This window comes from Hylobates moloch, unplaced genomic scaffold, assembly GCF_009828535.3.
Source record: "Hylobates moloch isolate HMO894 unplaced genomic scaffold, HMol_V3 SCAFFOLD_10, whole genome shotgun sequence".
In the NCBI taxonomy this organism is placed as follows: domain Eukaryota; kingdom Metazoa; phylum Chordata; class Mammalia; order Primates; family Hylobatidae; genus Hylobates; species Hylobates moloch.
In genome coordinates this window covers 15604958-15620262 of record NW_026652285.1, presented here as the reverse complement: position 1 = coordinate 15620262, position 15305 = coordinate 15604958, and the positions used below count along the sequence as shown (strand labels likewise).

The following is a 15305-nucleotide window of genomic DNA, read 5'->3' as shown; positions in this document are numbered from 1 at the left end:
ATTCCAGTGGCATTTAGTGCATTCATAGTGTTTTGCAACTGCCCCCTCTATCTTGTTCCAAAACATTTTTATCTCCACAAAAGGATACCCTACACCCATTTAACAGTGACTCCCCTTTCCCTTCTCCCCTCAACCTCTGGTAACCACCAATCTTTGTTCTGTCTCTAGAGATTTACCTATTGTGGATATTTCATAGAAATGGAATCCTATAACATGTGACCTTTTGTGTCTGGCTTCTTTCATCCAGCATAGTGTTTTCAAGGTTCACTCATGTTGTAGCATATATCAGTACTTCATTCCTTTCTATGGTTGAATAATAGTACATTGTATATACATATGTATATATCAATATCACATTTGCTTTATCCATTTACTTACTGACGGACATTTGGGTTGTTTTGACTTTTTGACTACGATGAAAAATGCTTCTATGCCCATTGGCATTCAAATATCTATTCAAGTTCCTGTTTTCTTTTCCCCGTGCCCCCCTTGTTTTGAAACAGAGTCTCACTCTGTTACCCAGGCTGGAGTGTAAGTGGTGTGATCATGGCTCACTGCAGCCTCAAACTCCTGAGCTCAGGCAATCCTCCCACCTCAGCCTCCCAAGTAGCTGGAACTGCAGGCATGCACCACCACACCTGGCTTATTTTAAATTTTTTGTAGAGACAGGGTCTCCCAATGTTGCCCAGGCTGATCTTGAACTCTTGGGCTCAAGCAATCCACCTGCCTTGGCCTCCCAAAGTGCTGAGATTATAGGCGTGAAGTACTGTACGCAGCCCCTGTATTCAGTTCTTTTGGGTGTACACCTAGGAGTGAAATTGTCATATGATAATTCCATGTTAAGCTTTTTGAGGAATTGCCAAACTGTTTTCCACAGAGGCTGGACTATTTTACATTCCCACCAGCAATGTATGAGGTTCCAGTTTCTTCATATCCTCACCACCACTTATTATTTTCTATTTTTATTATTATAGCCATCCTAGTGGGTGAGAAGTAGTACCTCATTTTGGTTTTGGTGTGCATTTCCCCGATAACTAATGATGCCGAGGATCTTTTCATGAGCTTGTTGGCCATTTATCTATCTTCTTTGGAGAAATATCTGTTCAAGTCCTTTGCCCAATTTTTAATTGAGTTTTTGTCTTTGTTGTTAAGTTGTAAGAGTTTTTAAATGGACACTGGAGCCTTATCAGGCTTGCAAAATATTTTCCCCCATTCTATAGGTTGTCTTTTCTCTTTCTTATGTCCTTGATGCATAAAAGTTTTTGATTTTGATGGAATCCCATATATCTTTCTTTCTTTTGTTGCTAGTCCTTTCTGTGTTGATGCTAATTATTTTTTTGAGGTAGACTGGTAGAAGTACTGTAAATCTTTTTTTTGGCTTTAGAAAATTAGCCATTTGAAAGATATTTCCTCACTTACTCACTTTGATTTTCTATTGAAGAAATTAGTGTAATTTTCACTTCTGTTGAGGAAATTCTGCTTGGCAAATTTTATTGTTTTCTCTTCTCTGGCAGTATTCTGAAAAGCTTTATGTTAATAATCCATCTTGAAACAGACAACATGATACATTTTCCTCTTTTTCCCTTATAGGTTCTTTGGTGGTTAACTACCCGTTTGACGATGATGAACAAGGACTTGCCACATATAGTAAATCACCAGATGATGCTGTGTTTCAACAAATAGCACTTTCTTATTCCAAGGTAGGCTTGTCTTTGAATATAAAATGTTATATAATTAATTCTTTTATTTAAAAATATGCTTTAAAGTCCTGCAAGACTCAGGTCAAGTGCTTCCATAGTTAATAAAGCATGACTTTTTCAGCTGTTTCCGAAAAACATTTTTTCTCCTGTTTCCCACCTAACTTTTGAATACACTACATGTCTTTCTCCATTGGCCTTTTATCTATGGTTTTAGCACAGTACCTGGAACATCTACATGTCAATTTATTTCATTTGACAAATAAGTTATAATTCCAGTAAAGTAGGCCAAGATAAGGGCTTAATGAATTATAGCTCTGGAGCCAAATCTTGCCCACCACCTGTTTTTGTAAATAAAATTGTATTGACACACAGCCACGGCTGTATTTTTATATATTGTGTGTGGCTGCTTTCTCCAACATTTCAAAGCAAGTCAGTATAATTTACTATATTAACAAACTAAAGAAGGAAAATCCAGTGATCAATGGGCAAAGTTGAGTAGTTTCAACAAAGACTTTTGCATCTAAAAAGTCTGAAATATTTACTGTCTGGTTTTTTACAGGAAAAAATTGCCAAACTTTAGTCTAAGGTATTTAAGATCCTGTAGTTACATATAGCAAGGAAAAGCAGGCAGAAATTTCTGTATTTTCCAAACTTCCTATAATAAACATGGATTACTCTTACAATCAGGAATGTTAAAATGTATGTGTGTGAAAATTTAATGTAAAAATCGTTCTTAGGACCAGGCGTGGTGGCTCATGCCTGGAATCCTAGCACTTTGGTAGGGCAAGGCAGGAGGATTGCTTGAACTCTCAGGAGTTTGAGACCAGACTGGGCAACATAGCAAGAGCTTGCCTCTACTAAAAATAAAAATAAAAATAAATTAGCCGGTTGTGGTGACACGCATTTGTTGTCCCAGCTACTTAGGAGGCTGAGGTGGGAGGATCGCTCTATTCCAGGAGATTGAGGTTGAAGTGAGCTTGATCACAGTACTATACTCTAGCCTGGGTGACAAAGCTGAGACCCTGTCTCAAAAAAATAAAAATTGTCTTAGAAAACATGTTAAAAGTTGAGGCTTGTAAACTAGGCTTGTTAGTTTCAGTGTTTGGTGTTACTACTGACTTAGTATTATTATTGGTTATATTGGTACTATTATTGGTTATAGGTAATTAATATTATTACTATAACTGTGTACTCTCCAGTCACAGGCCTCTATCCTTCCACTTTTCCCATTCCCTCATCCTCTGCAAATGAATCTTGTGAGATTGTTCAGAGTTTCTACTAGAGGAGTACAGCTGTTCATTTCACCTTAGAGAATTATTGCTTTCTGTTTGGACATATATGTTTTTTTGAAGTACATACATGGAGTAATAAGAGAATGGATAGTGTCCCAACCATCAAAATAAAAATTAAATGGTCAGATTTTGCATATTTTCTCACCACATTCTATGCTCATTCTCATGATTTCTGCTTTTCACTTTCATTTTGGCTTCTAGTTCCTTATCTTCTCTTTGTTTTCTTAGACCATTAACCCTTTTGATTTGATTTACCTTACTCTGTAGTGTAGACCCATGGACATACCTTTTCAGTGATTCTCCTAAGGGTCTTGTACACCCCTTTGACATAACTGCTTTGCCCTCCAGTCCTCAGTAATTACCATTATCTCTTTTCTCCGTACCAATATTACAAGTACAGCCTAGAGTGGTCACACAGTCATGGCAATTTGCTATAGTCCATATGTGTGCTCTCCAACTTCAGCTGAACCCTCAGTCCTACATGGCAACATTTCCTGTTTAGCTACTTGACTCCCTGGCTCAGTTCCCATTATGGTGATTCAGAGCCTTTATCCTCTATCTGAGCCTCCTATTCCAGCTCCATCCTTCTTATTCATAGTAGATCACTTTGCATTGAACTAAAGTAGAACTTTGAGTAATCTGATGTGAGTTCACTAAGATTCTGTCTTCTCAATTGTTACTCATGTGTGTCTTAACAATATTCTCCTCCATTTCTTTATCCCACTGCATTCTGCCTCCTGGAATCTTGTGTCTTCATATCTTATTTTGTAAATGGGGAACGTGATAATTAAACTCCCCAGTCTTCACTCACAGCCTTTTTTCTCTTGGTCAATAAGCAGCTCCTCTAAAAATATTGTCTTCTGCTAACCTTAGTAAGCCCCCATGAAGCTACCATTCCAAGTTTCTTTATTTTTTACTTTTCAAAACTTCTCTTTCTTTCTTTTTTTTTTTTTGAGATAGAGTCTCGCTCTGTCACCCAGGCTGGAGTGCAGTGGCGGGATCTCGGCTCACTGCAAGCTCCGCCTTCCGGGTTCACGCCGTTCTCCTGCCTCAGCCTCCCGAGTAGCTGGGACTACAGGCGCCCGCCACTGTGCCCTGCTAATTTTTTGTATTTTTAGTAGGGACGGGGTTTCACCGTGGTCTCAATCTCCTGACCGCGTGATCCGCCCGCCTCTGCCTCCCAAAGTGCTGGGATTACAGGCGTGAGCCACCACGCCCGGCCTTCTTCAAAACTTCTCAAAAGTAAATAGTCTTGGGAGACATCTGAGCAGCCAAAGACAATGATGGCTATGTGATAACCTATCTCCCAGGTTTTTATTTAAACAATATAAAACAAGTTAAAAACTACCAAATTTTACACAAAACCACACTGTTGGCGTCACAAAAGATCCTGAAACTGCAAAATAACTGTAAATTTTTTAAAAATCAAGAAATCTCAGCATGATCTATCATGCACCTACCCCACCTTCGCCCCACCACAAGGCTTTGTGGTGAGGTAAAGCAGACCAAGAAAACTTATGGAAAAGACAGAAGTGGGTGCCAGTGAAGGGCAGCTGTGAAGGTAATTTGGAATGACCACGATACATCACATATGCACTAAATCCAAAAATACTAAAAGAGTAACTGGGCAGATGAGAGCTCTGGAATACAGGGAAGAGATTTCAAAATGCACACAACTTAAAGGATCTGGTGTGATTTAACGGGATAAGTACAATTTAAAAGGAGAGGATGGTTACAGGGAGATCTTCCAAACTCATAGCTTCCAGAGGAGGAAAAAAAGAGGCAAAGATAGAAATGAAGAAGTGCTCCTTGGCAATTAGATGGTGAATGGGAAAAGGAAAAAGTGAGGAGAAATGTAAGGTTTTACAAGACAGAAAAGAACTTTAAAATCAGAAGATTCTCAGCTCCACCCTTACCAGCAAGACAAATAAATAACCACATTGAGGTACCTGGATTTTGCTAGACTGACAGAAAAGTGTACCATTAAGCTAGGAATAAATTAAATGCCCAATATCATAAAAATAAAGAGGAAAATAAAGTCCATGGAAAATGATTGCAGAAAATTAGGAAATGGAACTTCACATATAGACACTAAGGAGACCCTACCATTAGCAAAAAATAATCAAGAAGCAGAAGAAAACTGTTCAATTGGCATTCTAAACAGATTAAGTATACCCAAATATACGCTGAGAATATGAGAAACTACCTCAACTCAGGTAGTCAAAAAATAAAAACAGAGGCCAGGAAACAAAAAAACAGGGATAAATAAAATAAAGTTTACAGGACTCAGGAAAAAAATGGAAGAAAAAGACAAAATTATCTCTGAAATGAAGAATAAATGACAAAAGTTGGGGAACTCATACATCCAATTTCAAACTTACTACAAAGCTACAGTAATTAAGACAGCGTGGTACTGGCATAAGGACAGACATATAGATCAATGAAATAGAACTGAGAATCCAGGAATAAATTCTTATGTTGATGGTCAGTTGGTTTTTTTTTTTTTAGAAAAGGATGCCAAGACAACTCAATAGGAAAAGAATAGATTTTTTAAATAAATGGTGCTCGGACAATTGGATATTTATATGCAAAAAAATAAACTAGATACCTTCCTCACACCACACCCCAAAATTAGCTTAAAATAGGTCATAAACCTAAATATAGGAACTAAAACTATAAAACTAAGAAAAAATAGGATTACATTTTTGTAATTTGGTTCTCCTCTAGATATGACATCAAAAGCACAAGTGACAAAAAAAGGTTGATACATTGGACATAATCCAGATTAAAAACTTCTTTACTGCAAAGAAAACTGTATTTGTTTTCTAGTTCTGCTGTAACAAAATTCCACAAACTGGGTGGTCTAAGACAACAGGAATTTATTGTCTCACAGTTTTGGAGGCCAGAAGTCCAAAATCACAGTGTTGCCAGGGCCATTCTCCCTCTGAAACTGTGGAAGAATCCTTCCTTGTTTCTCCCTAGTTTCTGGTGCTTTGCTGGCAACCACTGGCATTCCTTCACTTCTAGGTGCATCACTCCAACCCTTGATCATCACATGGCATTCTCCCTCTGTCTTTGTATCCCAGTTTCCTCTTTGTACAAGGACACCATCATATTGGATTAGGGCCCATGCTAATCATCTTATTTTAACTTGATTGCCTCTGTAAGGAACTTATTTCCAAATAAGATCACATTTTGAGGTACTGAGGGTTAGGACTTCAATATATTTTTGGAGGACACAACTCAATCCATAGCATGTAACATCCAGGAAGTAAAAAGACAACCCACAGAAGGTGGGCATGGTGGCACGTGCCTGTAGTCCCAGCTGCTTGGGAGGCTGAGGCTGAAGGATTGCTTGAGCCCAAGAAGCAGAGGCTATCGTGAGTTATGATCATGCCACTGCACTCCAGCTTGGGTGACAGAAGGAGACCCCAGCCCCCAAAAAATAAATGAATAAAAAGATGACCCACGGAATAAGAGAAAATTTTTGTAAATCATATATTTGATAAAGGTGTTATATCTAAAATATATAAAGAACTCTTATGGCTAAATAATAAAGGGACAAATCATCCAAGTGAAAAATAGGCAAAGGATCTGAATGGACATTTCTCTAAAGAAGAGGAAATGGCCAATAAGCACATGAAAAGATGCTCAATATTATTAGCCATTAGAGAAATGCAAGTCAATACCACAATGAGATACCTCTTCTTACCCACTAGGATGGCTGTAATTTAAAAAATGGAAAATATGCATAGGCAAAGATGTGGAAAAATTGAAACCTTTATACGTACATTGCTGGTGGGGTGTAAAATGGTATAACTGCTTTGAAAGACAGTCTGGCAGTGCTTTAAAACATTAAATATAGAATTGTAATATGACCCAGCATTCCACTGCTAGGTATATACCCAAGAGAAATGGAAACATGTATTCACACAAAAACTTGTACATGAATATTTGTAGCAGCATTATTCATAATAGCCCCAAATGGAAACAACCAAAATGTCCATCAACTGATGAATGGGTTAACAAACTGATAAGGGAACATACAAAATCATACAGTGGAATATTATTCAGCCACAAAAAGTAATGAAGTAATGATACATGGTACAACTTAAATGAACCTTAAAAACCTGCTAAGTGAAAGAAGTCACAAGAGGCTACATATTGTATGATTCAGTTTATATGTAATGTTCAGAGTAGGCAAACCCATAGAGACAGAAAGTAGATTGGTGGTTGCCTAGGGTTTGGAGTGGGGGTGGGGAGTAGGGTTTGGGGAAAAATGGAGTATGCTTATTAGCATAGAGTATAGAGTTTCTCTTTGGGGTGATGAAAATGTCCTAAAATTTATTATGGTGGGTGGTTATACAACTCTATGAATACTAAAAACCATTGAATTGTACACTTTAAATGGAGTCATTTGTGTGGAATGTGAATTATATCTCAATAAAGTGGATTTTGAAAACCTAAAGAAGACTGAGGGGTGGAGGATCCATTCTATATTCGTATATAAGTTAAAAAAAAATGAGGTCTTGGCCGGGCGCGCGGTGGCTCACGCTTGTAATCCCAGCACTTTGGGAGGCCGAGGCGGGCAGATCACGAGGTCAGGAGATCGAGACCACAGTGAAACCCCGTCTCTACTAAAAATACAAAAAAATTAGCCGGGCGTGGTGGCGGGCGCCTGTAGTCCCAGCTACTCGGAGAGGCTGAGGCAGGAGAATGGCGTGAACCCGGGAGGCGGAGCTTGCAGTGAGCCGAGATTGCGCCACTGCACTCCAGCCTGGGCAACAGAGCGAGACTCCATCTCAAAAAAAAAAAAAAAAAAAATGAGGTCTAAAAGTTATATACCAAGCCCGGTGTGATGGCTCACACCTGTAATCTCAACACTTTGGGAGGCCGAGGTGGGCAGATTCGTTAAGCCCAGGAGTTCGAGACCAGCCTGGGCAACATGGTCAAACCCCATCTCTACAAAAAATACAAAAATTAGCTGTGTGTGTGGGTGCATGCCTATAGTCCCAGCTACTCAGGAGGGTGAGGTGGAAGGATCACCTGAGCGTGGGGAGATTGAGGCTACAGTGAGCTGTGTTTCCACTACTGCACTCTGAGCTGGGTGACAAACAAGACCCAGTTTCAAAACCAAAGCAAAAGAGCATGCATATAATTATTACAGTAATCTAAAATTAATGGTTTTTATTTGATAAGAGAGTGATGGAATGATAAGCCTATAATTGGCATATTAAGTTTCTAGATGGGGATTGTTTATTTTATTTTGTTTTTGTTAGGACAGAGTCTTGCTTTGTCACCCAGGCTGTAGTGCAGTGGTGCAATCATGGCTTACTGCAGCCTCAACCTCCTGGGGTCAAGCTATTTTCCCGTCTCAGCCTCCCAAGGAGCTGGTTCTACAGGCATGTAGCACCATGCGTGGCTTTTTTTTTTTTTTTTTTTTTTTTTTTTTTTGGTAGAGACAAGGTCTCACTGTATTGCCCAGGCTGGTCTTGAACTTCTGAGCTCAAGCAATTCTCCAACCTTGGCCTCCCAAAGTGTTGGGATTACAGGTGTGATCTTAACTTGTCCTTGTTTATATGTTTTAAAGTTAAATGGTTAATTCTCTGTGGTAGAAAAATGGGAAATTATTCTTTTTTTCTTCACACTTTCAGTACTTTTTTTCTGTTTCAAAAAGAGATAAATGAAGTTTTGACCATTTTTCAAAGCTCAATTTCTTCTAGGAAACTCCCCCTGCCACTCTCATCAGATGTAATCTTTCTCTCCTCTTGCTTTCAATGGCATGCATTTGTGTCTCCATGGCAGTTTTTCTTACCCTTCATTGAGTTATCAGTTGGGCACCTACTGTATGCTAGATGCTGAGGACACAGAGACACAAATGTTTCAAGGAATAGTGTATTGTCTTTAGGGAAGAAAAAGGTGCAACTAGTTGTAATAGGGTAAGATAATTGTACAGAGGGCAGTCAGAGCACAGAGGGGCCATCTTATTCCTGCTAGCAGTCAGGGAAAGCTACTTACTTTTATTGTGTATGTATTATCTTTTTTGGACTTCAAGCTCCTTGAAAGCTTGAAATGAAAGTATAAATATGAGCAGAAATTTTTTTAGAGAGGGGTTCAGCTGGGTTTTATATTACTTGTAATTACGAGTAATAAATGAAGTCAATATTTTCTTACAGAGCACATTTAATTTTGATTTTTAAAAATAGATAAGTTCAGATAGTGAAAAATCAAAATGGCATAAAAAGCTATACACTGAAAAGTCTCACTGCTCATAGCCCCACCCCACTCCTACCTCCACCCTTCACATACCCTGTTGGAAGCCATTTTTGTTATTTTCCTGTATCTTTCCAGTACTTTTTTTTTTTGATGGAGATACAAACAAATACAAGTAAAGATTCTTTTCGTTTTTCCAGGAAAATTCCCAGATGTTTCAAGGTAGACCTTGCAAGAATATGTATCCTAATGAATATTTTCCTCATGGAATAACAAATGGAGCTAGTTGGTATAATGTCCCAGGTAAAGATTCTTTTATATCAAGGCCTTACAACTTGATGGCCTTTCTGCTTTCCTAGATGGTGCTGCTTGTTATTATCTTTTAATTTTGAGTAATGATCATTATTTTTAAAACATAGTTTAAATAGTTTAAAATATTTAAATAATCTTTTCAACTACTTTTATGTTTGATGTACATTGAGGGTTGAGTAAGAATAATGCACTAAAACTTGATTAAAGGGTTACATTCTACTTCTGGCTATTACAAAGAATCTTACATGTGCTAATAGAAGAGGGTAAGCTGTATGTGAATTCTTAAACATGAAGGTATAGATGTTTTGCTTGTATTGCAAGCATCAAAGTGCCCTCACATGAACACATTATCTTATCAATGCTGATAAGAGATAAATTTGGCTTTTTACTAGGAATATTGCTTACCTTTTGGGATCTGAGCTGTTTAGAACTTCTTCAGAGTGACTAATTTTAATTTTTATCTTTTAGGAGGAATGCAGGACTGGAACTATTTACAAACAAATTGCTTTGAAGTGACTATTGAACTAGGTTGTGTGAAATATCCATTTGAGAAAGAGCTGCCAAACTTTTGGGAACAGAATCGAAGATCACTAATCCAGTTTATGAAACAGGTGACTATTCAGGAGTGAAGTATGAAATTTCTCCCAAGGGTGAAAAGATTTTTGTGTGTACACGTGGTTTTCTTGAGGTGATTTTGGAATACACTGTTTAAAATTTCAATTTGTTTTAGTATATTTAACCAATTTGTATATTCCAAGGTGTTTAATATATTTATCTAGAAAATTCGTGGATGGAAATGAGTTTATTTGTATATGTGAGGAAAAGTTGAAGAAAATGATTGAACAAGGTAGTGATATTTTGCTCTTAAGGGTTAGTGGTCACTTTTTACCTGTGTTTAAAAAAGACCAACATAAATTGGATACACACCTAATCATTGGCCAAGTGATAGAAAGATGGGCTGTGGAGTAAATGTTTTTATTCTTTTTCTTATTGCCAGTGATTTACTGTGAAATGATTAATTTCCTTTTGTTTGGATATGCGTGGTGGCCAATAGGTAAAGATTATAAGAAATACGCTAATGTTAATTAGGATAATCAGACTAATACTTTTTGCCAGTACATTTCTGCATTTTTCTTTTTCCTGAGTGCTGTGACATAAAGTCTGTGAGTTTTTTTTACTATATTTAAAGACATTTTATTCTGAAAAATTTTAAATATACAGAAAAGTTATGACTAGCCAATAATTATTCCTATACCTAGATTTAACATTTTTAACATTTTGTTATATTTGCTTTATTTTAATGTAATTTTTATTTACACACTCACATACACATACATATTTTTGACTGAACTATTTTAATATAAATTGCAGGTATGGTATTTTATCACTAAATATTTCAGCATCTATCTCCTAAAAATAAGGAGCTACTGCATACTATCTCTAAGTGCTACTATCCTACCAAAGAAAATTAACAGTAATTCCCTAATATTATCTAATACTTAGTTTATATTTAAATGTCCATATTTTCCCCCAAAATGTAATTTTACTGCTGTATTTTATGACCAGGATCTAGTCAAGTTTCATGCATTGCATTGGATTATTATATCTCTTTACTATTCTTTGAGCTAGAAGAGTCCTTCTGTTTTTAAAAAATGCCATTTCCTTTTGAAAAGGGCAGGTCTGTTTTCTTGTAGAATGTCATATATTCTGAAATCATCAGAATGTGCTGAAGTTTAAACAGTGTTATTTATATTCTTCATGATAAAGAGAAACAAAGCCTATGAAAAATTAGTCTTCAGAAATATTTTAATGAATACTTACATTGAACTTTACTCTGAACTCCTAAATTCCTGTTTGTTCCATTTATTTGTGTTAACAATCTGTTATTTTGAATATGACCTCCCAAGATAATTAGATGATGATGTTTATTATTGAAATCTGGTGTCCTTGTACTTAATCCAGGTTCATCAGGGTGTCAAAGGATTTGTTCTAGATGCCACAGATGGCAGGGGTATATTAAATGCCACCATTAGTGTTGCTGAGATTAATCACCCAGTGACTACTTACAAAACTGGAGATTACTGGCGTCTCTTGGTTCCAGGAACTTATAAAATCACAGCATCTGCTCGAGGGTGAGTGACTGAATGCTTTGAAATAGAGTGCTTGGAGGACAGACAAACATGGCTCCATTCTGGAGGATTATTACTAGAACGTTCTAGAGAGCCTGTTAAGCAACTTTGAATGGATTGCTGGGAAGTTTAGGGCTGGTTATACCTTTGACTCTCCTTTAGTGGCAGATAGAGTACATGAAAAAAAAAAAAGGAAAGATTCCTGTGATAAATATTCTAGTTATTGCTTAGTTGACTCATAGTGACATGCTTCCAACCTGGACATTAAACAAGACACCTTAGAATACATATCAAATCCTGATCCTCATGGCCTTAGGTTTTTTATTTAAAAGGAGAGTTAGGCTGAAGTAATTCTACAAAGTCAGTTCCAATTTGTAGTAGAATTTATTGGAAATGTGTTCAAGATAGTTTTTCCTTTAAAGGATAACAAAAGTGTTAGTTGATGAAGCACAAAGAACATAGAAAATGCATAGAAAGAACATTTCTCATTCTCTTTATTTGCTAAATACAGGCAAGCCCAAAGCAATGCAGTCTATTTAACGTGCTAGTAACTTGTGTGTGTGTGTGTGTGTGTGTGTGAGAGAGACAGAGCTTCTCTCTATCGCCCAGGCTGGAGTGCATGGCACTATCTCAGCTGCCTGCAACTTCCGCCTCCTGGGTTCAAGGGATGCTTGTGCCTCAGCCTCCCAAGTAGTTGATATTACTGGTGGGTGCCACGTAGAGACAGGATTTCTCTTGTAGTTTTCTTTTTTATCTTTTGATAAGTATAGATGTTACCACAGGATATTTTCCCTTCCTCCTGCTAGGTAACTTATTTCTGAAGAGTTAGTTTGAATACCCATTGAAGTAAGGGTAAAATATGAAAACATTTTAGTCGTTGCCTTTGTTTTTTAATGGTTTTCAGATATCTAGTGGTCCATAAATGAATGGGTTAGAACCTCACACTAATGAGTAATGAGGTCTTTTCTGTGATTCTTCCATTTTTGGCAGAGTGTTAACTAAAGCAGCAGGGGATCCGAGAAACAGGGTGAGAAGGATGTGTTTGGCAGAGAATGTCGTAACTTAGCACCTCTCCAACTTTTCCACCCATATACCCTGATAGAAGACAAGTGAATTTAAGTTCCAGGAGACATGGTAGTATCCACTACAAGCTCTAAATTTCTTTTGAAGCCATATATTTAATCTTAAAAACCTAGGCCAGGTCCGTTGGCTCAGGTCTGTAATCCCAGCACTTTGGGAGGCAGAGGCAGGTGGATCACTTGAGGTCAGAAGTTTGAGACCAGCCTGCCCAACATGGTGAAATCCTGTCTCTACTAAAAATACAAAAATTATCCAGGCGTGGTGGTGGGCACCTGTAATCCCAGCTACTCAGGAGGCTGAGGCAGGAGAATCACTTGAACCCAGGAGGCGGAAGTTGCAGTGAACTGAGATGGTGCCACTGCACTCCAGCCTGGGTGACAGAGCAATACTCTGTCTTAAAAAAAAATTATGAAAAAAAATCCGTTCGTATTTTGTAGTATACCCATGTCTATTTATTAATGTATTAAAAATAATAAATTACTCAACATTAAAATTTTGTCTCTTTAGGAAGCTGCACCACATTTATCCCAAGGATTCTCATGTTCTCTGCACACCTGCCTTCCCAGGGTTTGGGTACTCCAGCTGCAGAAGTGTGGTTCTGATCTGTCTCCTTTATCATAGGTATAATCCAGTTACCAAGAATGTGACTGTCAAGAGTGAAGGCGCTATTCAGGTCAACTTCACACTTGTTCGATCCTCAACAGATTCAAACAATGAATCAAAGAAAGGAAAAGGGGCTAGCACCAACACCAGTGGTGCCAGTGATCCAACTACTAAAGAGTTTGAAACTTTAATTAAAGACCTTTCAGCGGAGAATGGTTTGGAAAGCCTCATGTTACGCTCCTCCTCAAATCTGGCTCTGGCTCTTTATCGATACCATTCCTACAAAGACTTATCAGAGTTTCTGAGAGGACTTGTAATGAACTATCCACATATTACAAATCTTACCAAGTAAGTGTCACTTTCTACTGTCTTTTTTTTTTTTTTCTCAAGAGAGTAAAATCAGCATTAGCCATGTTGAATAGTAGTTGTAATTTATATAGAAATATTTGGGAACAGAATGTACAGAGAGTTGGAGTTTACTTATTTTACAACACGTATTTGCTTGGAGATCTTTTTTTTTTTTAATTATACTTTAAGTTTTAGGGTACATGTGCACAACGTGCAGGTTTGTTACATATGTATACATGTGCCATGTTGGTGTGCTGCACCTGTTAACTCGTCATTTACATTAGGTATATCTCCTAATGCTATCCCTCCCCCCTCCCCCCACCCCACAACAGGCCCCATGGTGTGATGTTCCCCTTCCTGTGTCCAAGTGTTCTCATTGTTCAATTCCCACCTATGAGTGAGAACATGCAGTGTTTGTTTTTTTGTCCTTGCGATAGTTTGCTGAGAATGATGGTTTCCAGCTTCATCCATGTCCCTACAAAGGACACGAACTCATCATTTTTTATGGCTGCATAGTATTCCATGGTGTATATGTGCCACATTTTCTTAATCCAGTCTGTCATTGATGGACATTTGGGTTGGTTCCAAGTCTTTGCTGTTGTGAATAGTGCCACAATAAACATAAGTCTTTATAGCATGTGTCTTTATAGCAGCATGATTTATACTCCTTTGGGTATATACCCAGTAATGGGATGGCTGGGTCAAATGGTATTTCCCATTCTAGATCCCTGAGGAATCGTCACAATGGTTGAACTAGTTTACAGTCCCACCAGCAGTGTAAAAGTGTTCCTATTTCTCGACATCCTCTCCAGCACCTGTTGTTTCCTGACTTTTTAATGATGGCCATTCTAACTGGTGTGAGATGGTATCTCATTGTGGTTTTGATTTGCATTTCTCTGATGGCCAGTGATGATGAGCATTTTTTCATGTGTCTGTTGGCTGCATAAATGTCTTCTTTTGAGAAGTGTCTGTTCATAGCCTTCGCCCACTTTTTGATGGGGTTGTTTGTTTTTTTCTTGTAAATTTGTTTAAGTTCTTTGTAGATTCTGGATATTAGCCCTTTGTCAGATGGGTAGATTGCAAACATTTTCTTCCATTCTGTAGGTTGCCTGTTCACTCTGATGGTAGTTTCTTTTGCTGTGCAGAAGCTCTTTAGTTTAATTAGATCCCAATTGTCAATTTTGGCTTTTGTTGCCATTGCTTTTGGTGTTTTAGACATAAAGTCCTTGCCCATGCCTATGTCCTGAATGGTATTACCTTGATTTTCTTCTAGGGTTTTTATGGTTTTAGTCTAACATGTTAGTCTTTAATCCATCTTGAATTAATTTTTGTATAAGGTGTAAGGAAGGGGTGCTTGGAGATCTTTGTAATAGTGAATCTTGGGAACTTTAAGGAGAATTACTTGTTAGATTAGAAGTAGATATAGCCTGTGCTTCCAGGAAATGTAAAATTGCTCTTCCTGATAATTATTTTGACTGATTGTAAAACCCTTTCCATCACTCAGCTACAGATCTATTAATATGTTCTGACTAAATATTGTTTAGTTTGTTTATTTTGCTTGGGGCAAGGGAGGAATTTAGAACTATAAGCTCACCTGTTAGGGATTATGTGTAACTTTTTTTTTTTAA

The 15305-nt window shown here is 37.6% G+C and overlaps 1 protein-coding gene across 2 annotated transcripts in view; it reads left to right on the top strand.

The window, feature by feature from the left end:
• Positions 1 to 15305, top strand: part of CPD (carboxypeptidase D) — a 72641-nt gene that overhangs the window by 35524 nt on the left and 21812 nt on the right. For both annotated transcript variants that reach the window (XM_032163103.2, XM_058445217.1), the window contains exons 8-12: positions 1591 to 1700; positions 9406 to 9508; positions 9986 to 10128; positions 11480 to 11649; positions 13348 to 13677. In XM_032163103.2, the coding sequence (XP_032018994.1) occupies positions 1591 to 1700; positions 9406 to 9508; positions 9986 to 10128; positions 11480 to 11649; positions 13348 to 13677 (856 nt within the window). The remainder of the gene's footprint in view (positions 1 to 1590; positions 1701 to 9405; positions 9509 to 9985; positions 10129 to 11479; positions 11650 to 13347; positions 13678 to 15305) is intronic.